Source organism: Herpailurus yagouaroundi, unplaced genomic scaffold, assembly GCF_014898765.1.
Source record: "Herpailurus yagouaroundi ecotype Mexico unplaced genomic scaffold, PumYag 202, whole genome shotgun sequence".
NCBI classification, from domain to species: Eukaryota; Metazoa; Chordata; class Mammalia; order Carnivora; family Felidae; genus Herpailurus; species Herpailurus yagouaroundi.
In genome coordinates, this window is record NW_024412433.1 from 3,547,102 (window position 1) to 3,572,192 (window position 25,091).

The 25,091-nt window shown below is 49.6% G+C and overlaps 1 protein-coding gene across 7 annotated transcripts in view; it reads left to right on the forward strand.

Annotated features, from left to right (window-relative positions):
* The window catches only part of COL6A3 (collagen type VI alpha 3 chain), an 81,023-nt gene that overhangs the window by 24,550 nt on the left and 31,382 nt on the right, over positions 1-25,091 (forward strand). For 3 of the 7 annotated variants that reach the window (XM_040450565.1, XM_040450567.1, XM_040450568.1), the window contains 17 exons: positions 2,024-2,608; positions 4,301-4,900; positions 6,225-6,797; positions 8,395-9,003; positions 11,045-11,650; positions 13,246-13,860; positions 14,756-15,355; positions 16,150-16,487; positions 17,628-17,706; positions 18,815-18,960; positions 20,390-20,482; positions 21,131-21,184; positions 22,121-22,192; positions 23,175-23,201; positions 23,550-23,594; positions 23,715-23,768; positions 24,455-24,517. In XM_040450565.1, coding sequence (XP_040306499.1) covers positions 2,024-2,608; positions 4,301-4,900; positions 6,225-6,797; positions 8,395-9,003; positions 11,045-11,650; positions 13,246-13,860; positions 14,756-15,355; positions 16,150-16,487; positions 17,628-17,706; positions 18,815-18,960; positions 20,390-20,482; positions 21,131-21,184; positions 22,121-22,192; positions 23,175-23,201; positions 23,550-23,594; positions 23,715-23,768; positions 24,455-24,517 — 5,159 coding nt within the window. The remainder of the gene's footprint in view (positions 1-2,023; positions 2,609-4,300; positions 4,901-6,224; positions 6,798-8,394; positions 9,004-11,044; positions 11,651-13,245; positions 13,861-14,755; positions 15,356-16,149; positions 16,488-17,627; positions 17,707-18,814; positions 18,961-20,389; positions 20,483-21,130; positions 21,185-22,120; positions 22,193-23,174; positions 23,202-23,549; positions 23,595-23,714; positions 23,769-24,454; positions 24,518-25,091) is intronic. The other 4 variants (XM_040450566.1, XM_040450570.1, XM_040450569.1 and 1 more) reach the window with 3 other exon arrangements.

Genomic DNA, 25,091 nt, shown 5'->3' on the forward strand with positions numbered 1-25,091 from the left:
ACCAAGAGCCCCACTGCGTGTGTCCACACGTGCAGGTCACTGTGGCCCTGGCAGATCAGTGTCACTCCAGTGCCAGGGGCGCGTGGAGAGGAGGGGCGGGAGAAGCGGGTGAAGGCAGAGGACGCACCCTGCAGGGGGTAGTGGTGCAGGTGAGGCCAGCAGCCCACTGACTGGCAGGACCTTCAGTTTCACCTCCCAACAAGGGTGTTTCAAACCCAGTCCGAGCAGAAGACAGCTCTGTTTGGGTTGGCATCACATGCCAGGAAGGGGGACGTCGCTTACTGGAGGTGGGGGGGGCTGCCACTCAACAGCTGAGTGAGTCAGCCTGCTGGTCGGGGTGACAGCTGACCTGTCTTTTTATTCCTCTCCCGTGTATATTGCATACATATATGTCTATACAGGCATGGGATGCCGGAATCTCAGTAGCACTTCTACATCAATGGTGTAGGAGGGCTATGTGTGTGTGTGTGTGTGTGTGTGTGTGTGTGTGTGTGCCTCCAGGCAGGTTCACTATCCATGTGTGCAAGAAATGCCACACATGTGGTTAACCATGCATACATGCATATGTGTGCATATATGTATGTCTTTTACGTACATGTTGAGGGAAGGAGAGGGCAGGGCCGTGTGGCATTCCGTGTCTTTCGCACGTACATAGAGGGAGAATCCCGCGTGTATGCACGTCTCTACGGAGAGCTTAAGGACTTGGAATTCATTCTTTGTACCACAAGCTGATGCCAAAGCAGTGGTCTCCATGTGCCTGTCCTTGTGTGCTTTGCATCTATGTGTGCATTTACGTGTTTTCTCTTTTCGTAAAAATTCTTTTGATGTTTTATTTATTTTTGAGAGAGAGAGGAGAGAGAGAGAGAGAAAGAGAGAGAGACTGAGCGTGAGTGGGGGAGGGGCAGAGAGAGAAGGAGTCACAGAATCTGAAGCAGGCTCCAGCCTCTGAGCTGTCAGCACAGAGCCCGACGTGGGGCTTGAACTCATGAGCTTTGAGATCATGACCTGAGCTGAAATTGGATGCTGAACCAACTGAGCCACTGAGGCGCCCCTACGTGTTTTCTCTTAAAGAGGAGAGTTTGGACGAGTGATGTCCGTATAGTCAAATGTCAAGGTATATAATTCATCCGACAGTGTGGAGTATTGGAGGCCTCCTCACGTCCAGATACTTAATAAACTGTAAGCACTCCTCCCTCTATATCCTTGTGAGTGTTGGAAGTCCTAGCAGGTTTTTGGATTGGGTGTCATGCCTGACACGGTACTTTGTGCCCACAGCTCAGGTGGGTGTACGGCAGGTGGACACAAGCTTAGAGTCACAAGCTAGTGACCTTGCCCAGCTGTCTTTGCTTTGTAGTTTATCACAGTCCTGATACGTAAGTTGCACCTTCATGGTGCAGGTCTCTTAAATGAAAATCCTTCTGTGCCTCTTGCTGGTTTTGACATCGATTTCCTTTTTATAAGTTTTATGATGTCAAGGAATTGGTTTTTTTTTTTTTTTCATTGCCTGAAAAACCCAGGCACGGAGAAGAGAACGGAAGGCAACGGGGGTGTGCCTGCTCTATACTTTTGTACTTGGCAGTGGGTGTTTATGAAGTCACAGTTGTGAGATGAAGTGCCCTCTGTGTAGACACTGATCGCTCCTTTAAGTATTTAAGATCTAGCTTCATTCTGGACCCTAAAATCTAACCTACAGACTTTTGGCAGAAAAGGGCTTCCTGGCTTTTTTACTGACAACATGCTGCACAGGTGGTTGCTAAAGCTCATTTTGTTTTTGTGCAACTATTTTGTCAAAGGTACTAAGGGGGTGGGGGTGGGTGGGTCAGGAGCCCTACCTGCCACCCCCTAGGGAGGATGCAGCTGTCACTGATGTGTGTTACGACTGGTTCTTCGGGGACTCGCGCTGACCTCACACTGGCCAGAGCAGATGGGAGTGCCCCTTGAGTAGCGCTAGCTGTAGAGACGGTCATAGTTGAATGTGACAGGTAAGGCCATTGTACTCACCTTATAACATTGCTACCTACAGTCATTGAAGTCAACAAGAGAGACATAGTTTTCCTGGTGGATGGCTCATCCGCACTGGGACTGGCCAACTTCAATGCAATCCGAGACTTCATTGCCAAAGTCATCCAGAGGCTGGAAATCGGACAGGATCTTATCCAAGTGGCAGTGGCTCAGTACGCAGACACTGTGAGGCCAGAGTTTTATTTCAATAGCTACCCCAGTAAAAGGGAAGTCATTGCCGCCGTGCGGAGAATGAAGCCCATGGAAGGCTCGGCCCTGTACACGGGCTCTGCTCTGGACTTTGTTCGGAATAACCTGTTCACTAGCTCGGCTGGCTACCGGGCCGCCGAGGGGGTCCCAAAGCTTCTGGTGCTGGTTACAGGCGGTAAGTCCCTAGATGAAATCAGCCAGCCTGCCCAGGAGCTGAAGAGAAGCAGCATCATGTCCTTTGCCATTGGGAACAAGGTTGCCGACCAGGCTGAGCTGGAAGAGATTGCTTTCGATTCCTCCCTGGTGTTCATCCCCGCCGAGTTCCGAGCCGCCCCTTTGCAAGGCGTGTTGCCCGGCTTACTGGCGCCTCTCAGGACCCTCACCGGAACCACTGAAGGTATGGTGGGGAGCAAGTCAGATGCACAGCAGGGTGGTCTCCAGGCAGAGCCTCTGAGCTTAGATGAGAGATGGCTCTTAAATGATGGAAACGAGAGTGATAAACAGAATTTATTTCGGGCTTCCTTTAGTTGGGGATTGTGTGACTTAAATGCCATATGATACAGATGTATGTTTTAAAATGCCATATGATAAGAATTGTATGAAGTTTCCAAATCATCAAGTAGAAATCTTATGACGGAAGCTATAGGACCAGGACCACTCGTCCTTACTGCTTCTGGCCTAGGAGGTCACTTCTCAGTGGTTACCTCTTGTCAGGTCCCAGGGCTCTGTGTCTCCCAGTGACTCCTGTCCAGCCTCCTTCTGCCACCACCAAGATGTGGCCTGGCTCTTGCTTTCCTGAGCTGACGGTCCCCTCTCAGTGGCCCAGCCCCGAACGGTGCAGAACATTAACCCTCTCTCCTTTTTCTAAGGGCCTTTCCTTCAGTCAGTGAATGGGCATGGAGACAAAAAGCCCAGCGGTTTCTAAAATCTTTCATTTAATATGATTGTCAGGGAAGAGTTATTTTGAAAGACACGATAGCGGTCTATGAGCTTACAAGTGGATGAGTACAATTTGCCGTCCTTAACGAAGATGAATATCATGGCAATCAGCTTTTCCGCCACACAAGTGCACCACTGGAGGACTGTTGGATGCATGACTCACGTTGCATGATGCATGCTTTCTCCCCAGGCTCTCTGCTCTTCCGAAAGCCTCCTTCTCTTCTCCTTACCTCCTGCACACTTCCGGTCCACACTTTCATGGCCAAAGTTGATGGATAGACCGTAGGATGAAATTAGTTGTTAGGTTTAAATTTTAGGGAGACACCAGGGAAGAGAGGGGAGATAATTTTCCTAAAGGCATGTTGTACTAAATGTGTTGCTACGTATCCTCTAATTTGAGCACTCTACTTGTGATTCACCGTGTGTATAACCTCAGCCAGACGTGGCAGCTAGTCTTTTTGTACTTTAATGTGTTTCCACGATGCTATTATCTCACCTTGGAGGAATTCCTACGGGCTCTCCATTGGATTATTGCCCGACAGTGCTGTGACTCCCCACAGAAGAAGGGTACCGGTAGAGAATGACAAAGGGCTGGTCCTAGGAATGCTTCAGGATGAGAACATTCCAGTTTTATTATTATTTTTTTAAACCTTCAGGATCTCATGTTCTCAGGTGGACTCGGGCTAACACTCGTAATCTATCTGTAAGTGGAAATCTCTCTGCAAATGTGTAGAGGTGAATCCCGGGGACCCCCGTCTCACACACGTAAACCTGACTGTGACCGTGGTCATAGATAGGACTGAGGCAGAAAGGCACAGGTCCCTCGTAGCGTTCACTTCTAGGGAAGGAATGTTCCACTTGGAGGATTCTGATCATTTTTGTTGGTTGCAAACGTCCTAACTTTGGCACTGTATCTTTCCGCGAGCCAACTTGGTTTCGTCAACTTGGCTATGGATATGCCTCACAAACACCAGCCGCCACCGGTGGAAAATATGCAGCCCTCTGCCATATTTTACGAGATGGACGTGCTTTGCCTCACCGACTGTCTGTGTGTTCTGAATGTTGGCATGTGTGCCCCGTGTCGCAGGCACACATGGCATGCCCTCCGCGGTTGTCTGTGTCTCACTTTGTTTTCTGTGCTCCACTGCAGTTCACGTAAACAAAAGGGATATCATCTTTCTTTTGGATGGATCGTTCAACGTTGGCAAGACCGATTTCCCTTATGTGCGGGACTTTGTAATGAACGTAGTTAACAGCCTTGATGTCGGCAGCGACAATATCCGTGTCGGTTTAGTGCAATTTAGCGACACGCCAGTAACAGAGTTCTCCCTAAACACATACCAGACAAAGTCAGATTTGCTTGCTCATCTGAGGCAGCTGCAGCCCAAGGGGGGGTCGGGCCTGAACACCGGCGCGGCCCTGAGCTATGTCCATGCCAACCACTTCACCGAAGCTGGCGGCAGCAGGATCCGTGAACACGTGCCACAGCTCTTGCTCCTGGTCACAGCCGGGCAGTCCGAGGACTCCTATGGGCAAGCTGCCAACGCCCTAGCGCGCGCAGGCATCCTGACCTTTTGTGTGGGAGCTAGCCAGGCGAATAAGGCAGAGCTTGAGCAGATCGCTTTTAACCCGAGCCTGGTGTATCTCATGGACGATTTCAGCTCCCTGCCAGCCTTGCCTCAGCAGCTGATTCAGCCCCTAACCACATATGTTAGTGGAGGTGTGGAGGAAGTTCCATTCGCCCAGCCAGGTAAAGCTCCCCAGCTGCGCGGGGCTCCCTTCCCTCAACACCTCCCCGGTGGCAGGTGGCCCAGCCTGAACTCCAGCATGCAGTGAACTGTAGAAGGAAGACCGGATTTCTGTGCTTGAAGTAATTTGGGGGCTTGAGACACTGTACCAGCAAGTTGAGGTTCTCTGTCTAAGGTTCATTAATGAAAGAAAGGTCTGGGAAATGCAGCTTATGTCCCTCCCATCTTATCTCGGCTCCCGCCACCACCTTTTTTTGCCCCAGTGCCCGTGAAGTTTCTGGAACACGCATCCAGACGGAAGGGAGAGCGCGAGGGATTGACGCCCTCTCGTATCGGAGAGTGCGCTGGGGCCGGTTAGAGATATTAACTAACTTAAGTATAGGAAGAGAAAACAACAACCAAAAAAGACACTGACATTTTACTTCTATGATTCTTTCATGTTCAAAATCTGCCGTATACACAAAAGTTATTTTTTACCAACCCAACAAGGGCTGCATCTTTATGTGATGATAAAATGATTTCCAGAGGAAGTCGGGAATATTACTGTTCTTGCAAATTAATACGGTGCTGAGGCCCGGATGCGTGGGACCTGCCAGCGTGTGGACACCACACAGATGGGGAGCAAGACTGAGCCAGTTTGAAACCTAATCAAATACCTCCGAGAACCGTTTGACCTGAAAATTATGTTCCCGTTACATGCTACATGTTGTGGCCCCCTGTGGGCCTTCAGCCCTGTTTTCTCTTGGCTTAGTATAGCACATTGGGATGCACTGACAGCCAGCCTGACCCACAGAGCAACGATGGGTGCTATTTGGGGTCCTGGCCCATAACTTCAAACTTAGTGAAAAGAAAATCCAGTTAGAGCAGATATGTGTCAACTCAGTTATCTATTGGTGGTTAACCCACATCAGCCTCTGGCGCTAAAGACTGGTCAATTTTTAAGACAAAGGACAATAAGGACCACGTTTTCCGTAGCTTGATTTATAACGGCTTGAAAACACTGTTCTCTTACAGTGATTGCCACCAAGAATAGGACCCTCTGGGGCTTATGTTGTTTTGCTTTGTAGAAGAAGCATGGTGCGGGATCGGGTAGACCCCTCCGGTTCTAGGCCTTGGCAGATGTGAACTGCTCTGAAATGGGGCGTCTTAAAGACAGCTGGTGCTTCAGGCTTCAACAGTGGGTTTTCTCCCCTCTTGCTGGTACAGTGATCATCAGATGAATTATGTGACCCCCCGTTACCAAATCCTAGTGGCGCTGGGCTGAAGTCACTCTGGTGCCCGTTAGGTTCTCATCCCTCACTGTGTCCCAACCCACTTCTGTTGTAGAAAGCAAGCGAGACATTCTGTTCCTCTTTGACGGCTCAGCCAATCTCGTGGGCCAGTTCCCTGCTGTCCGCGACTTTCTCTACAAGGTTATCGACGAGCTTGACGTGAAGCCTGATGGGACCCGGATTGCAGTGGCTCAGTACAGTGATGATGTCAGGGTGGAGTCCCGTTTTGATGAGCACCAGAACAAGCCCGAGATCCTGAATCTCGTGAAGAGAATGAAGATCAAGACGGGCAAAGCCCTCAACCTGGGCTACGCGCTGGAGTACGCACAGAGATACATTTTTGTGAAGTCCGCCGGAAGCCGGATTGAGGATGGAGTGGTTCAGTTCCTGGTGCTGCTAGTTGCAGGAAGGTCCTCGGATCGTTTGGACACACCGGCACTCAACCTGAAGCAGAGCCAGGTGGTGACCTTCATACTGCAGGCCAAGAACGCAGATCCCGCCGAGCTGGAGCTGATGGTGCCATCCCCCGTCTTCATCCTGGCCGCCGAGTCACTCCCCAAGATCGGAGACCTTCAACCACAGATCGTCAATCTCTTAAAATCCGTGCAGGATGGGGCGCCGACACCAGGTACGGCATGGGAATTCTGGTTGCTTCTGCGGCCCGGTACTGGAGAGTGTGAGTGACAGTAGGCCGCTGACTCTTTCCCCACTTGAATTGTCTAACGGTTCTCAGGGCAAGACAGGAGAATCCAGGTGACATGAGAGTATTTCATCATTAGGGTCACCTGGGTGGCTCAGTCGGTTAAGCCTCTGACTTTGGCTCAGGGCACGATCTCACGGTTCATGAGTTTGAGCTGTGCGTGGGGCTCTGTGCTGACAGTGCGGAGCCTGCTTGGGATTCTCTCTCCCTCTGTCTCTGCCCCTCCCCTCCTTGAGTGCTTTCTCCACCCCCCCCCCACTCTGTATCTCAAGATAAAACTTCAAACAAATTAAAACAATAAGTTAAAAAAAGAATTTCTCATAATTAGCTACATGATAAAGATTTAGACATATCAGTAGTTAAAGATGCATTTAAAAACACTATTTTTACTATCAGCACAATAAAAGCCACACCCATGGTTGCATTATAGCTAAAACAGTCTTCATCCGTATGATCTACCAATGTCTTATTTTAAGTGGGTCTCACCGTGCTGTAATTCATCCACAGTCCACTTACCAAGAATATAAGGTGTGATGAGAGGGGGATAGATCCGCACCCTAACTGCTGACCTAAAATTTCCAGCTGCTACTCCACGTTACCGTGACTTGGTGTTTAACTGCTTTCCGTTTATTGGTAAAAATGTGGTGAAGAAAGTCGTCAATTGCACCTATAATAACCCTTTGGAAAAAAAACCCGAGAATTTCGAACTTCTACATTGACTATGGGGCCCACACGCTGTTGGCTTTGGATGGTAACCCAGACGTCTGGTCTGTACGTTTCCCTGTTGCCCCACTGTGACTTACAACAAATCAGTTGAAACCCCCTCTGTGCAACATGCTAATGGGCAGGCAGGATGTACCGTCCTGTTTCTCCCCTGCCCAACACCGTTTCTTGAGGACACCTTGGAAAGTTGACAATGCTGCACAGGCACCGAAGGTTCTAAATTAAAGGCCTGTCCTTCTATCTACCTACCTGTCTGTATTGCTGTATTCATTTTTGATTTCCGCTGTGCCAAATTACCATAAATTTAGTGGCTTAAAACAAAATGAATGCATCGTCTTCCGTTTTCAAGGTCAGCAATCCGAAACCAGTTTCACTGGGCTAAAAGCAAGGTGTCAGCCAGATTGCACTCCTTTGGGAGGCTCTGGTGGGTCATCCGTTTCCTTGCCTCGTGTGGCCTTCGCTCCTTGGCTTGTGGACCCTTCCTGCATCTTCAAAGCAGCAGCGAACCCTCTTCTCTCTTCTCTGATCTCTGCTTCTACCTTAAAGTTCTTCCTTGAGCTCTCATCGTCTCCTCTCCCTCTTAGAAGGACATGGGACTGATTACACTGGGTCTGCCTGGATAATCCAGGATAATTTTCTCATTCCCCAAGCACTTAATTCAGTCATACCCGCAAAGTCCCCTTCACCAGTTCTGGGGATTCTCGATCGGCTACCTTTGTGGGGCCTTTCTTCAGCCCTCCATGATCTGTAGGAGATGGTCCCTCTCGGGTCCTGTGTGTCATGGATGGTGTCTGTCTCCCAGTTTCAGGTGAAAAGGATGTGGTGTTTCTGATAGATGGCTCTGAGGGTGTCAGGAGCGGCTTCCCTCTGTTGAAAGAGTTTGTCCAGAGAGTGGTGGAGACCCTGGATGTGGGCCCAGACCGGGTTCGTGTGGCCGTGGTACAGTACAGCGACCGGACCAGACCTGAGTTCTACCTGAATTCATACATGGACCAGCAGAGTGTGGTCAGTGCCATACGCAAGCTGGCCCTCCTGGGAGGGCCGGCCCCCAACACCGGGGCTGCCCTGGACTTTGTCCTGAGGAATATCCTGATCAGCTCGGCCGGAAGCAGGATAGCAGAAGGTGTCCCCCAGCTCCTGATCGTCCTCACGGCTGACAGGTCTGGGGATGACGTGAGGGGCCCCTCCGTGGTCCTGAAGAGGGGAGGGGCAGTGCCCATCGGCATTGGCATCGGGAACGCCGACATCACAGAGATGCAGACCATCTCCTTTATCCCTGACTTTGCCGTGGCCATTCCCACCTTCCGGCAGCTAGGGACGGTCCAGCAGGTGATCTCCGACAGAGTGATTCAGCTCAGCCGGGAAGAGCTGAGCAGGCTGCAGCCAGTTTTGCTCCCCCCAACGAGCCCAGGTAAGGAGGGGATTCCTTGGGTCATTGTTTCTAGAAACATCCGGGGCTACTAGTTTGGTCCGTGGGCTCTGAGTGTTCTCTGTTGGTTTCCTCTGCCTTGTGGGGGTGGGTGGGTGGGGACTGGCTTTTCATGAAGAATTAGGAGCCGTGTGCCTTTGGTCTCAGTGGCTGGAAGTGGTACAGGCCTGGGGACATGCTGAGATTCATGTTTGGGGCCAAATTAAAGTTTCAAAGAGGGGCACGTGCATGCTTTAGTGCAGACCCCCCATGTCTGTGTAGAGGCTTCTGCACAGATATCAGAAGGGACGGGGCCATCTAGCTGGTGGCCCCAGTTCAATGTCAGTTCTATGCTGCCCCTGGCAGGTCCAGTCGGCAGCCTTCTGTGATCAGGGAGGGAGCTTGACCATAGGGTCCACCCAGCTGGGGGCACAGTCTCTGAAATATTGGTGTTTCTAGAGCCCAAGAGTGATGATTGCTTTTGACTTGCCTGGTGCTAAGAAGTAAATGGCTTAACTGGCAGAATCCCATCTTGCTCTTATGACTGCAAGATTTATTCTGTTTCATTGTTCCTGTGCCCCTTTTCTAGGCCTGGTTACAGTAAACTAGAAAACAGTGGGAGCCTGGCCGCTGAAGGGGCACTAAGATGTGTCCAACCCCCTCAAAATACCCACTGAGGGCCTGCCTCCCCAGGGTACTCAGGTGGGGAGGCTCACAGTGGTGGAAAGCCAGCAGCATCCTTGTTCCCTGTGGCTTACATCCTACTGAGTGCCATCTGAAGCCTCATGGCATGGAGAGGGGCAAAAGGGAAAGGCAGGGGGGAACAGAAGGAAGCCAAGAATAGAAGAAGCAAGTGAGAGAAGAGTCAGATGCCAGATACGGTGCCTTTTGGGTGAATGAAGGAGGTGAGGGTGACTGACGTGGTGTTGTTTAAAAGGGCCGGCGTTTCCTCACTGGTGTCCAGGACAGAGTGCAGCAGGCCCCACAGGCCTCCGTGGAATGTTCTAAATGGTTTGTGATCAAATAAGTTTGGGAAACAGAGAGAGAGGTTCCCCCCTCTAATTGATGTGTTTTGCATATCTCCAATACAAGAATGATACATTTCCAAAACTTATTTGGCTGCAGGGTCCTTATCTATGATGCCTCCTGAGGTACCAGTGTTCCCAAGAATGCACTTTGGAAATCTTGTCGTAGTGCATATGCAACTTCTTTATTTTAAACACAAGCATATATGTCTATAGCATAGCTGCTCTCCCACACTTCAAAATGAGTATTTTCTACCTTCACCTTCTTCCTTTCCCACGTCTTCTACACTCTTCTTATTACCAGAACTGCTATCCATATCTCAGCCCTGACCTGTTCCCAGGTGAGCTGTCTCTGCCTCCAGGGCACCTGCCCCTCTGAGCAACCCAAGGGCGCCATTCACCATTCTCTGTCCTGCCTCACTGGCTCTCCAATAAGGATGGGAAGGATGATTCCCTTTACAGTATAAACATATCACTTTTTCTTCTTTCTTAAAAACTCTCTCTTGATGCCTGCTCCCCTCCCCAATAGTGCCTGAATCTTTTAAAAGAATTCTCTCAATCTTTACAATTCCTCCCTTAGCCCACCCCCATCTGTCATTCACTGTAGCCACTCCACAGAAAGCGCTCTTGTCAAGGTCTTTACATCTGGAAAACCCAATGGTCAATTCTCAGATGCCCTTCTGCTTGATCTAAGAGAACCTGATGCATGTCACAGTTAAGATCACCTCCTTCCTGAAACACCATCCCTGTTTGGTCCAGACATGGCTCTTGTGTATCTACTCTCTGCCTCCCTCAGAGTTTCTCTTCTTTATCCTTTTCTGGTTCTTCCTCTTCTCCCTGGCTTGTAATCACTGCAATGCCAGGACTAACTACCGGGACTGGTATTTTAGCTATAATAGCCAGAATTAGGATACTTTTCCCATCAGGTGGTGATTCCATGACAGACTGGGAGGTGGTTCATGAACACTAAGAATTTGGTGCCAACAAATGTGAAACCCGTGGTAACATGTGATTTGCAGGTGTCGGAAACAAGAAGGATGTGGTCTTTCTCATCGATGGGTCCCAAAATGCTGGCCCTGAATTCCAGTACATCCGCACCCTCATCGAGAGGCTGGTTGACTACCTGGACGTGGGCTTCGACACGACTCGGGTGGCAGTCATCCAGTTCAGCGAGGACCCCAGAGTGGAATTTCTGCTGAATGCCCATTCCAGTAAGGATGAAGTACAGAATGCAGTGAGGCGGCTGAGGCCCAAAGGCGGGAGGCAGATCAACATTGGGGGTGCCCTGGAGTACGTGTCAAGGAATATCTTCAAGAGGCCACTGGGAAGCCGGATTGAAGAGGGTGTCCCTCAGTTCCTGGTCCTCATTTCTTCTGGGAAGTCTGATGACGAGGTAGACGATTCCGCGGCAGAGCTCAAGCAGTTTGGTGTGGCACCATTTGCGGTCGCAAGGAATGCAGACCAGGAACAGTTGGTTAAGATCTCCCTGAGCCCCGAGTATGTGTTCTCGGTGAGCACCTTCCGGGAGCTGCCAAGCCTGGAGCAGAAACTGCTGACCCCCATCACAACCCTAACCTCAGAGCAGATACAGCGGATCCTAGCCAGCACTCGCTATCCTTCTCCAGGTAAGATGGGGTATTTATTGTTGCTCTCTGAGTATTTTTGATATAAAAAAATAACAGGTTCAAAGATCCATAGTACTCATGATAAGTTAAATTAAAATAAAGGGACACCTAATATTGAGCCAGTTATGTCAGTGGCTTGTTGCAAGGAGAGAGGATGCACATGACAGTGAACCATGGAGCATCTCAGTAGAGGGTGTTAGGTCATAGGATAGGATCAGAGCCTGCGGTAGGCAATTTTGTGGGAGGCTTAAGGAAATACTATTTGGCCTGGATTGGATATTGTCAAGAAGTGGAAGTAATTCTATGATTTGGTATCTTTCTTCATCTTATGGCTAAAGCTGTAATTGGTGAAGAAACAGTAGTCATTCCTATTAGCAGGGAGGGCAGGTGTTTGGTTATTTTCGTCTTCTTTTTGTCAGTGTGGACCTATGATTCTGATGTTCTGTGAAATCTTTTGTGTTCTACAGGAGAACCCAAGGCCTGGCTCTGTGTGCTGGGCCAGCTTTTCTCTTTCTCAGTGTAAATGGCTGAGTTCTATGACTTGCTCAGCTTTTGCTGTGCTGTGCTTCCATTACAAGTAGCCCTACGATTTATGAAGCAAAAGACAGGCCGAACTTGTTGAGTGGCAACATAGGACTAGTTGATAAAATAGCCTCCAAGAAGTACCTAGAATTCTAACTAAAAGGAAAACATGGCTCATCTTTCCCAGGACTTTTGGATTAGTTTTGTAGCCAAAAATAGACTCACATAAAGAAAATAGGGGAAATAACAGTGAAAACAAAAAAATTGTATAAATGCTAGGGATATGTGGGCAAGAAGAAATACCATGAGTCAAACACCTGGGGAGCTGTTGTGGCACACTGGGAGACAGTTGGCATTCTCTGGGTGTCACTACCTAAGTGGTGGCCTTGGACAGAGAGGACTTTTGACCTTAGCTGGCTCCCTCTTCTTATACACCAATGATGTTCTGGGAGATCTTGATTCCTTCTGGTAGTAACAGCTCATGATTTTGTAGATTCTGGTAATCCAGTTGCTAAATGCTGTTTACATTTTTAAAACTGGTTGTAACCCAGACTTCAAAGCCATAATTAAAATAGAGTAAACTTAGAAACTTTTGGAGAACTTCGAAGATTTTTAAGAAGTGGACATTGTTTTGGTGAAAAAAGCCCAATTTTTAATGAGTTAAAAAAATTTAATGTTTATTTATTTTTGAGAGAGAGAGAGAGAGAGAGAGAGAGAGCAAGCAGGGGAGGGGCAGAGAGAGAGGGAGACACAGAAACCAAAGCAGGTTCCGGGTTCCAAACTGTCAGCACAGAGCCCGATGTGGGGCTTGAACTCATGAATCGAACTGTGAGATCATGACCCGAGGTGAAGTCAGATGCGTAACTGACTGAGCCACCCAGGTGCCCCTTAATGATTAATTTTAAAAAGCTCAAGAGATAAACACATGTGCATTAGCTTGTAATTTTTAATGCTAGTTAACACTGTGCAAGATAGTGCAAGATAGTTCCGAGCTCAGAAACAAAAGCAGAAACAAAGCCAAAGAAACACCAGCCACATACTGAGTTTTCCTCTTCCTTTCTTTCTATCCACAGATGTTGAGAGTGATGCTGCAGACATTGTCTTCCTAATTGATAGCTCTGACAATGTCAGGCCAGATGGCATCGCGCATATTCGGGACTTTGTTAGCAGAATTGTTCGCAGACTCAACATTGGCCCCAACAAAGTGAGGATTGGGGTTGTACAGTTCAGCAATGAGGTCTTCCCAGAATTCTACCTGAAGACCCACAGATCCCAGGCCCCTGTGCTTGATGCAATACGTCGCCTGAGGTTCAAAGGGGGGTCCCCGCTGAATACCGGCAAAGCTCTGGAATTTGTGGCAAGAAATCTCTTTGTCAAGTCTGCTGGGAGCCGGATAGAAGATGGCGTACCCCAACACCTGGTTCTGTTTCTGGGTGGAAAATCCCAGGATGATATTTCCAGGTTTTCACAGGTGATTAGATCCTCAGGGATTGTGAGTTTAGGGGTAGGAGACCGAAATGTTGACAGAACAGAGCTGCAGACCATCACCAATGACCCCAGACTGGTCTTCACGGTGCGAGAATTCAGAGACCTCCCCAACATAGAAGAAAAAATCATGAACTCTTTTGGACCTTCCGGGATCACACCTGCACCTCCAGGAGTGGACATACCGTCTCCCTCACGGCCAGGTATGACCTCTGGGACACATAACCACAGAGTGTGACATCTGTTATTTTTTAATTGAAAAAAACATGCAATTAGCATGTATTTTAATAGTTTTCTTCTGTTATGGTCGTTGCTGCATATAATATTAGAAACTAAATCCTGGAAAAATGACTTAGTTGAAACTGTAGAAGGAAACATAACCCGGAAAGCATAGGGTCATTAATTCTTCCGTGAGGCTTCTATGAGGCTAGTTGTAGCCCCACTGAAAGGTTCTATGAAGGTGCATTGAGGACTAACCACAGATTCACTGGGTCTCAGAATAGGACAGCATCTTTGAGGTTGGCCAATCCATACCCCTCTTTTACTCCAGTCTTCATTGTTTGATTATAATTAGGAAATTACCATCAAATGCCTTTCATTTTTGGCGGGCTTCTATGGAGCTCTTAGCATGCTGGCAGGCAGCCCTCCAAAGGTGTATAGGGTCTACTTCCTATTTCCAGTCTATTTCTCCCAGCCCTTTTTCGTTCTGCCTCTAGCATATCTCTCCCAACACCCGTCAGACACCATCGTTTATTTCTGACCAGAAGGATCGTGTTTAGCGGCATTTCCTAAAACATCTGAGTTCATGGACCGTTGAATCTGCCGTAATGCCATTTTGCATGGGCTAACCAGGACTCAGTTCTCGGTTTCCCTGAGTCCTCCTGCCTCCTAGCTTTTTGTTCAGATGATTTATCATTTCTCTTCTTGTTTTTAGCATGATGGTGGCTGTGAATTTGGGCCCTGTAGAGGCATGGAATAAAGCAAAGGTGTCTGCTGTGAACGAGTTATAAGAATGCCTTTTTCCAGTTATTTTACACTTTGTGTATTTGTTCTGGATATGGAAACCAAATTTCTCATTTCCATTTTAACCGCTTTTAGAGAAAAAGAAAGCAGACGTTGTGTTCCTGTTGGACGGCTCCATCAATTTCAGGAGGGACAGTTTCCAGGAAGTGCTCCATTTCGTGTCTGAAATTGTGGACACACTGTATGAGGGGGGCGACTCCATCCAAGTGGGGCTGGTCCAGTACAACTCGGACCCCACCGATGAGTTCTTCCTGAGGGACTTTACCACCAAGCAGCAGATTATCGATGCTATCAACAAAGTGGTCTACAAAGGGGGGAGACACGCAAACACCAAGGTGGGCCTCCAGCACCTGCGGCTGAATCATTTCGTGCCGGAGGCGGGCAGCCGCCTGGATCAGAGGGTCCCTCAGATAGCATTTGTGATCACGGGTGGGAAGTCGGTGGAGGATGCCCAGGAAGCCAGCCTGGCTCTCACCCAGAGAGGTGTCAAAGTGTTTGCCGTGGGCGTGAAGAACATCGACTCAGAGGAGATTGGGAAGATCGCATCCAACAGCGCCACAGCGTTCCGTGTGGGGAACGTCCAGGAGCTGTCTGAGCTGAGCGAGCAAGTTTTGGAAACTCTGCATGATGCGATGCATGAAACCTTATGTCCGGGTGTGACCGATGTTTCCAAAGGTAACCAATCCCCTTTAGGTACATTTTCATCCTGTGCCAATGTGGAGCATCTGTTGAGAGGGAGAGAGAGAATCCCAAGCAGGCTCTGCACTAAAAGCATGGAAAGCAGTTGAACCCACGAACTACGGCATCATGACCTGAGCTTAAGTCGGACACTTAGCCGACTGAGCCACCCAGGCACCCCTGGACCTAGTTTAGATATTTAGATGCCCGCTGCTGGCCTATGGATTCCTTGAGCCTTTGGCTGCTTCAGGCATTCTGCTTACCCAACTGTGTGGGTTGGATCCTGGTAACCACTTAGCCCCTGTTATCGATAAGGATATCTTATCTTTCAGGGTAAGAGTGGAAGTCTGTATTTTCTTGATCTTATAAGATGTATTTTCCCCCCTCTATTCTTGAATTCCCCAAATTATTCAGACTTACTGATCCCTGTTTCTGTTTATAGGCTCCTTAGATCAACTATTTGAGTTCAGAGTATTTGAGTTCTCAAGTGCATTTCATTTAAGGCACAATCTTGAGATGGATGTAAACACCTGCTGTAGAGCAGGCCAAAAGTGATGAACACTCCAGAAAAGCAAACACGTTAAAATGGCCTACGCTTTCAGTTCCTAAGAGTCAGCACTGGTGTTCCCTGAGAGAGAGGCAGACTGAATTGCTTCTCGAAGCTCATACATAGAGGATCTCATTTTGCCCTCGAGCGTGATGCCCGGTCCACGTCCCGGGGCTGTGCCTGTGTATTGGACCCATCTTGGCCACCTCGACTTAGAGCTCACTGCCTCCTTTCCTTTTTGCAGTCTGTAATCTGGATGTGATTCTGGGGTTTGATGGGTCAAGGGATCAGAACGTATTTGTGACCCAGAAGGGCCTTGAGTCCAAGGTGGACACCATCTTGAATAGAATCAGCCAGATGCAAAGAATCAGCTGCACCGGCGGCCAGATGCCCACTGTGCGTGTGTCGGTGGTGGCCAACACGCCCTCGGGCCCCGTGGAGGCCTTTGACTTTGCCGAGTACCAGCCGGAGCTGTTTGAGAAGTTCCAGAACATGCGCAGCCAGCACCCCTACGTCCTCACTGCGGACACGCTGAAGGTCTATCAGAACAAGTTCAGACAGTCCTCAGCAGACAACGTAAAGGTGAGCATGGGCTCCCCCCTTGTTCCAGGTTCCCGTGCAGTTTCTGGACTTGTACTGGTCGGGAGGAGCACCTCTGTGTCCAGAAGCCCCTTACCCCCAAGTGTTCTTCTAGAAGAGCTTTTCATGCTTGATGGGGTTGGTGGTGCCTGAACGTAAAAGCGCTTTATCATCAACTGGTCATAAAAGTCCAAAATGTGATATCTGTCCCGTTTCAATAGTTTTACTTACGCTCTAAAAAAATCCTGGAAATCAGTAATTAAGCTTGATTGAGCTGAATTTATGATTAATTCCTGTTTGATTATTGTCCTACCCGTTGAGTACATCACGCTCTCTTCTCTCCTTCTCTCTGCGTGTATGTGTACCTACATACAGATACATACATATATAGCGTGAGTGCGCGCACACACACACACACACACACACACACACACACAGCAGTAGTCTTCTAGAGCTGACAAGACATATTACTACAGAATGGGTGGCTTAAACAACAGAAATGTATTCTCCCAGTCCTGGAGGCTGGAAGTCTGAGATCAGTCTCTGCTGGGTTGGTTTCTTTGGAGGCCTCTCTCCTTGGCTTGCGGATGGCCACCTTCTCCTTCTGTCTCCATTCGGGCTTCCCTCTGTGTGTGTCTGTGTCCCAATCTCTCTTAGAAGGAGACTAGTCACATCGGATTAGAGACCGCATGGTCCCAGTGGCCTCACTGAATTTAATGACGCTTTAAAAGCTCTATCACCAAATACAGTCATATTCTGAGGGACTAAAGTTTAGGGCTTCAACATATGACTTTTGGAGGGACATGGTTCAGCCCGTAGCATGCACGCACGCACGCGCGCACACACACACACACGTTTCTAGAAGCTACATCACATACATAGGAAAATGAGATGAATATTGTTTTTATTTTTATTGTAATTTTTTTTTTTAGTAAATCAAACACCACCACCATATACCCACTTCGTTTATCCCTCCTTTAGTGCATGGTATTAAAGTACCATGAGTGGGGGTGATTGTTTCTCAACGTTGGCCCCAGTCTCCTCAACTGTGGATGGAGGGTTTGAATGGGCCTATCTTCCTGACCCCCGGGAGGTCATTTCTTTGTAATTTGGGCTGGGGTTTGACACCTCTTTTGCTTTTAGGTGGTCATTCATTTTACTGATGGGGTGGACGGAGATCTGGCTGATTTACAAAGGGCGTCTGAGGATCTCCGACAAGAAGGTGGGTCGTGGGCTTTCCAAACAGGAGAAGTTGGCCTGGGTGAGGCAGGGACACCACCCTGCTGGAGTCCTCTGGGGGACCTGGGGGACTCCTCTTCACAGCCTGGGCCTCTGTCGCCTCCCTGGGGCTACCGCGGTTCCCCTCGTGCCACAGTTGGCTTCCTCACCAAATCCTGACCCAGGACCCTCAGGCTCTCAGACTCATTCGGGTGGTAGAACGTCTTGAAAGCATGATGCTTTTGCAAAAGAACATGACTTCGTGATTACCACTTGAAAACATTACAACTTAAAGCAGAAAATGCACTTTGCTCTAAAGTAAACAATGAAGCCACATCTTCCAGATTTAAGGTAACTAGACAGACAAGGATGCCCATTATCAGATGTAATATCTGTTTATTTGGTTTGGAATCTGGTCGCACTGATTATCACAAAGTGAATGCCAACACCGGAGGCTCACAAAAAGCATAACTTATCCTAAGAGTGTTCTCTTTATTAGCTGGCTTTTCCTGAGCCAAGAGGACGAGATTGCTACTATCAGGTGTTGGGGGTGTGGTGTGGCAACTCTCCCCAAGCACACCTGAGTTTTGTCAGAGTTGGAGAATCTACGTATGAATGCGTTTCATGGTGTCACTTCCTGTATTTCTGCTGATCAGTTTAGTTACTGACATTCCTTGAACAATTGCTAAAGAATTCCAAAGTTCCAGTATTTTAACTCTTCAGAGAAGCTAACTGGTTTGATTCAACATGTTTTAGGTAAAGGTCACATTTTATACTGAAGTTTTCTTTAAAGCAGTTTTTTAATGTTTATCTTTGAGAGAGAGCGGGAGAGCGAGAGAGTGCGAGTGAGCATGAGCAGGGGAGTGGCAGAGAGAGGGAGACACAGAATCCGAAGCAGGTTCCAGGCTCTGAGTTGTCAGCACAGAGCCCGACGTGGGGCTTGAACTCACGAACCGTGAGATCATGACCTGAGCCGAAGTTGGACGCTTCACCAACTGAGCCTCCCAGGCACCCCTGAAGTTTTTTCTTTTAAAAAAAAAAGTTAGGAGGGAAAAGCCATGGTGGTTCTGGAATGCCCAGCTGAGCCGCACCGAATGTGCCTCCCCCTGCAGGCGTCCAAGCTCTGATCCTGGTGGGCCTTGAACGTGTAGCCAACTTGGAGCAGCTGATGCAGTTGGAGTTCGGGCGAGGTTTCATGTACAACAGGCCCCTGAGGCTTAACCTGCTGGACCTCGATTATGAACTGGCGGAGCAGCTCGTGAGTTTTTGTGTCTCTACACACAAAGCGGTCAAGACACCAATTTTTTCTGTCATTTAAGATCACGAAGGCATTTCTGTTTGTTTGTTTGTTTGTTTGCGAGGTGAATGGCAGAGGGGCCCTTTGGGTGGGTAATTCGGTTTATTTAATTCACTTGGGACCTGCCTTGTGGCCATCCCAGGCATGAGTCCAGAACACGGAGGTGTCCAAGAGCTGGGAAAGGAGCAAGCTGGAAAATGGGTCTCTAGGCATGCTGGTGGTGTTACCTGACCGTTTCCTCTGCTCCCTTTCGTGAGAACCTTTCCGTTCATAAGATGGCTGGGAAGGCAAGACATCGGAGTGACTGTCCCCAAACAGGAAACTGTCCTCAGCATCCAAAAGTTACATGTGAAAATAAGACGATGCAGGAAAAGAAAGACCGTTTCTGGGCAGAGAGGCACCTCCCTTGTTTTCTCTCCTAATTTCCTTTGGAGCAAATAAAGGTGCCCTCATGAGGCATCCTAATGCCGGGGTTCAGCCTCTCTCAGCTGGAGGTGCTAGCCCTGGGGCCGGGAGTGGGTGGGCTTTTTGGGGGACGTGGGGCTGAGTGATCAACTTGGACCTTGCTTTCTGGTGGCAACAGTGAGCTGGAGGATAAACTGACTGTTCCTTCTTCCCTCCTGCATTCTTCCTAGGGCTGGAATTGGGATTTTATTTTTTTATTGGGTGGAAGGAGGTTGCGTTAGTTGATGCATCCGGGCCATGGAGGAAATGAAAACTCTAGGAAGCTCACTGTGAGAAAAGTGTTTGAGCACCACGAGTTTAGCAGATGGAAATGTTGGTTGGGCATGCGCTTTCCCAATAAGGGCAGGGGTTAGGATGGGAAGGGAACGTCGAGGGTGTCTGATGAGTGTGGCCACACTGGTGGCCCAGAGTGGCGGTGCTGGTGGCCAAGAGGCGGGGACCACTTGTGTGTCGGCCCCACACCGCGGCTGTTCCCAAGGTCTCCTCCCAGCTGGAGCCAGTCTGTGCTCTGACCATGGTCCTGAGGAAGGGTGTAAGGATCTCCATTGTGGAACCGCATTCTGTCCCGGCCGTATGCAATTTATTTGTTAGTTCTTGCTCTTCGGGGTTTTAAAAATATGTAAGTTATGCTTAACATTTGAAATTTGGATAGGTATGTTGGAAACTTTTAGAAATAAGGCCGAGCCTGCGGTGACACCGTGAGTATGGTCTGTGTTACTCTGGTTGCTGTCCATGCTCCTACGTTGGTGGCTTCCCTCTGCCACCCTGACTGCTGAGCAGTCTTGGAGGAAATGCTCTGCGGGAAGAAGATCACCTCTCACCGTGAAATCCACGTACATCGATTTTGACCTTCACGGCGTATTTATGCTTTTTTTTTTTTTCCTAGGCATTTGTTCAGACTTGAACTTTCTTTTCCTTTTGGTAGGACAACATTGCTGAGAAAGCTTGCTGTGGAGTTCCCTGCAAATGCTCCGGGCAAAGGGGAGACCGCGGGCCCATTGGCAGCATCGGGCCAAAGGTAGGCTGGCTTTGCCCTTCTCTGACATCTGGGACTAGAATTCAGGAGAGTCCGAAGGGGTGCGACCTGAGACCTGAGGGGTGCTGAATGCCTGCTGCCTTCTCTCTTTCCTTGGGGTGAAGGGGTCTGTTTATCATTTTATAAAGTAATGTTAAAATCAGGGGCCCCTGGGTGGCTCAGTCGGTTGATTAATTGTCCGACTCTTGATCTCACGATTCTTGAGATCGAGCCCTGCATCGGGCTCTGTAATGACAAGGTGGAACCTGCTTGGAATTCTCTCTCTCCCTCTCTCTCTCTGCCCCTCCTCTGCTCTCTCTCTCTTTTAAGATAAATGTAAGTAAACTTAAAAAAATAATGTTAAAATTAGTGGGCATCACTGACTGACATCCTCATTGTGGATGGTCAGCAGGGATTCTTAGTAGGTGTCTAAGTTACAGGAAACTGGCAGGATTTCTTGGTGGAGATGAGCCTTAAAGATTCTGATAGATTAATTATGCTGTAACAATAAGAAGAAACCCCAGTTCAAGGGGACACCTAAAGCCGTGCTACATGGTGGCATTGCTCTACCAAGAAAGGGGGGCAGGGCGATACTTGGAGAACAAAGAAGACTACGAGCTTTAACTGAAGCACGAACTTACTCTGTTCTAGGGTATTCCTGGGGAAGATGGCTACCGAGGTTATCCTGGTGACGAGGGCGGACCCGTAAGTACAAGATGGCTTGTTCTTTAAGCTTTTATTGCCTCCTTGTTCCTCACTCATTGGGGTTGAATTGTGGGGCTCATAATCTGTTCCATTTCCAATGACTTTCCTACTGGGAAAACATCAGTTTCTAACCTCCTTAGCAACTCCACTCAGATTTCTACACTGTGGAGAACAGTGTGACGTCCCCAACAGGACAGATGTGGACATGAAGTGCAGGCACTTTGCTGGTCTTATTTCAGAGGGAGAGACTTAATGGCTTCTGAGACTGGGGGCCACTGAGTGTGGCATACCCAGCAGACCCAGACATCCAAGCAGAGAGGGGAGTGAGCCGGAGCAGGGGTGCCCGGGAAACCCAACCAGGGTGGTTGTCGGGGTCACGCCCCTTAAGGGAGGTTTACTGACTTGGGTCATCAGTAGCCAGAGGGTCCGGTTGGGGGTTTGAGAAGCAGTGCCTGGGACAGATGTGGTCCGAGAGGCTTTGAGACACTAGAAAGAAAGCCCAGCCCTGGGACGGGGATACAGGGTCCATGGGGAGTGGTGAAGTCACAGGGTCCCAGCTGGCAGTGCTGGGTGTCAGGCTGGCCCCAGGACCCACTGGAGAGCCGGGAACAAGGGACCATGCAGAGGAACTGTCAGGCCCGGGATTCTGTGGGCACCCGACACTCACGCACACCCAGGACCCAGTGACCTGCTCACCCTGGTACCCTTTTGAGCTGCAGACCCTCCCTGGTCCCTCCAGGGGCAGGAACTGCAGGTTCAAGGCCAGGCCCAGGGCCGGGGGCTGCAGGAATGCTGGAGGCCCCACCGGGATGGAACGGCATCCCAGCCAGCCCAGCGAAATCCGCTTTCTAGGCCACACCCTCCCAGGGCTGCGCACTCAGAGGAGGCGTGGTGGCCCGGAGCTCCACCTTGTAACTGCCTTTGTTTCTCCCACAGGGCGAACGGGGTCCTCCCGGCGTGAACGGCACTCAAGGTTTCCAGGGCTGCCCCGGGCAGAGAGGAATAAAGGTACCGTGTGCTGAGCCCTGCGTGAGCGTGGGGACCGCAGCACCAGGGCCCCGCAGGCAGAGGCTTTCAGTGGCACGTGCAGAAGTGAGACAGTTTCCCCAAATGCCTCCTTGGGGAGGAAGGCCCCGGGGCCTTTGTGTCATCCGTGTGCAGCAGCCAGTGGCCTCGCATCGTGGCGGGAGGGCGCAGTCTGGCGGGTCAGCGGCACTGGCTGCGCTGGGAAGGGAGCCTGGGAATGAAGGAAGCGTTTTCTTTTTTTCTTTTTCTTTTTCTTTTTCTTTTTCTTTTTCTTTTTTACTTTATATGTCTTTGTGGGTTTTTTTTGTATTATTTTAAATATGAAATTTATTGTCAAGTTGGTTTCCATACAACACCCAGTGCTCCTCCCGGCAGGTGCCCTCCTCGATGCCCATCACCCACCCTCCCCTCCCTCCCACCCCCCATGAAGGAGGCATTTTCTACGGCGTGTAGAGCAGCCAGGAAGGAGTCACAGGGACAGAGAACACGGGCCGGGGCGGGGGGCAGCGGCTCCAGCCCCCGGGGCCCCCCAGAAGAGCCAGGGTGGTGTCCAGGCGGGGTGGGAGGAAGCAAGAGGGTGGCTCGTGCTGGAAAATTCCTTGTGTGGAACACTTGAATGTGTTTTCTCCTCTGTTTGCTGAGGTTTGAAAGCAGGTGCTGAAGGGAAAGGGCCAGCATGTGGCAAAGTCACAAAGGGGTCTTGTAGCCGGGTCCCTGGCTTTCAGGACCCACCCCTCCTGACCAAGGAGCCAAGAAGGCCACCTGCTCAGGGCCAGGGCAATTAGCCTCAGGATCCCCCACAGGATGGAGAGGGGACAAGGCAGACAGATGAATCCCCGGCACTGAATTTCAGACTCAGGGCGTTCAGGTGGGGTGGGCCCCCCCCTCCACCCCCTGCTGTTCTAGCCTCTTCTCTTTGGCCTTCAGGGAGGAGCTAATGTTTCCCCTTTCCTCTCCCTTCCAGGGCTCTCGCGGATTCCCAGGAGAGAAGGTACCTACGCTGGTTTTCGTTTTTGAAATTTGTTTATTTATCTTCAAATTTTTTTGGTGATGTTTATTTAATTTTGAGAGAGAGCAAGAGCGAATGGGTTAGGGGCAGAGAGAGAGGGAGACACAGAACCCGAAGCAAGCTCCAGGCTCTGAGCTGTCAGCACAGAGCCTGATGCGGGGCTTGAACCCACGAACCGTGAGATCATGACCTGAGCCGAAGTCGGACACTCAACCGACTGAGCCACCTAGGCGCCCCTCGTTTTTGAAATTCAAAGCGTTCCCCCGTTTTGGTCATTTTTCCTTTACCAGATGGCTTTCTCCCCTCACCGTGTGTCTTGTTCCCGTGCAGGGTGAATTAGGAGAAATCGGGCTGGATGGTCTCAACGGCGAAGATGTAAGCAATTTCATACTCTTAAGTCCCAACCGCGTCCGGTCCCGAGCATCCCTGTGACTCATGCTTCAGTCTACGGTGGAAATTGTGCCAGGAGTGACGTTTTCTTGTTGTCTTTGACAGGGGGACAAAGGATTGCCCGGTTCTCCTGGAGAGAAAGGGAGTCCCGGCAGAAGGGTAAGTATGTTTCCATAGTGTTTCCGCTATGGAAAAACTAAAAACTTTTCACCTAAGAAAAATTTTTTTTATTCTTGTATGTAAAGACTGCTTCCTCCAGGCAGCCTTCCCTGATGTCCTCTGGGGGTGCTTCTGTGGTGTCTCCTGTGTCCTCTGTCCGTTGTGACAATTACATCGTATCTTTTAGTCTGAAGAGTATATCTCCTAGGGCAGGGACTGACTGTCCTGTTTAAATAAATCCCTGGTGCCTGGTCCAGAGTAGGTCCTAGTAAAGATTTGGGATTACCTGAACAAATTGGAAATATTTGGAAGTAAATTTACCTTCATGTAAACGAGTAAACGGGAGATACTCTGCTTTTTAAGATTTATAAACTAAAGGGGCGCCTGGGTGGCGCAGTCGGTTGAGCGTCCGACTTCGGTCAGGTCACGATCTCGCGGTCCGTGAGTTCGAGCCTTGCGTCGGGCTCTGGGCTGATGGCTCAGAGCCTGGAGGCTGTTTCCGATTCTGTGTCTCCCTCTCTCTCTGCCCCTCCCCCGTTCATGCTCTGTCTCTCTCTGTCCCCCCAAAAATAAATAAACGTTGAAAAAAAAAAAGATTTATAAACTGAAGAATGTGATTTTTAAGGGGGAGACACAAATTTGAAACCTTATCTAATTTTTGTCTCTGCTGGTATTTTTTTATTTAGGGTGACAAAGGACCCAAAGGGGACAAAGGGGAGAGGGGAGACGTTGGAATTCGAGGTGACCCGGTAAGGGAGCTTTCTCACGGACAGTTTGGGACCCAAGTCTGGGGAGGGGGGTCGTTGGGAAGTGAGTTGGGAGGAAGAGCTTTTAACCAGAGTTTTGAAATTGCTTTAGAATGTGTTGATAATGTACATGGCTTGTCCTCCTCCTACAGTTTTGGAGACACGTTTGCTCTCTAGCTGCAAAGATAGTGTTTGCAAGGCCTGTCATACGAAGGCCTCAGGAATTTCCCTCAAAGGTGGTCTCAAGGCGCTTTAATCTAGCGGGGTCAGGTGCTCAGAAAAGTATCAGAGGTGACAAAAATGTAGGACCCTGAGGGGCCACGCCTTGGCCACATCCCCCATAGCCCACCCATCTCACTCTGACAGCCTGATCGTGGGGTCCCAAACCACTCTCAGCCCTGGGCAGTGGGCAGCGGTCCTTCCTCAACAGGGAGAATAGTGCCTCACCGTCCCTCTTGCCTTGTTCTGGCCTGGAGGAGGGAGGCTGGCCGGGTGGGGAGGAGGGAAGCTGGCCTGGTGGGGAGGAGGGAGGCTGGCCCAGGAGGAGGGAGGCTGGCCCAGGAGGAGGGAGGCTGGC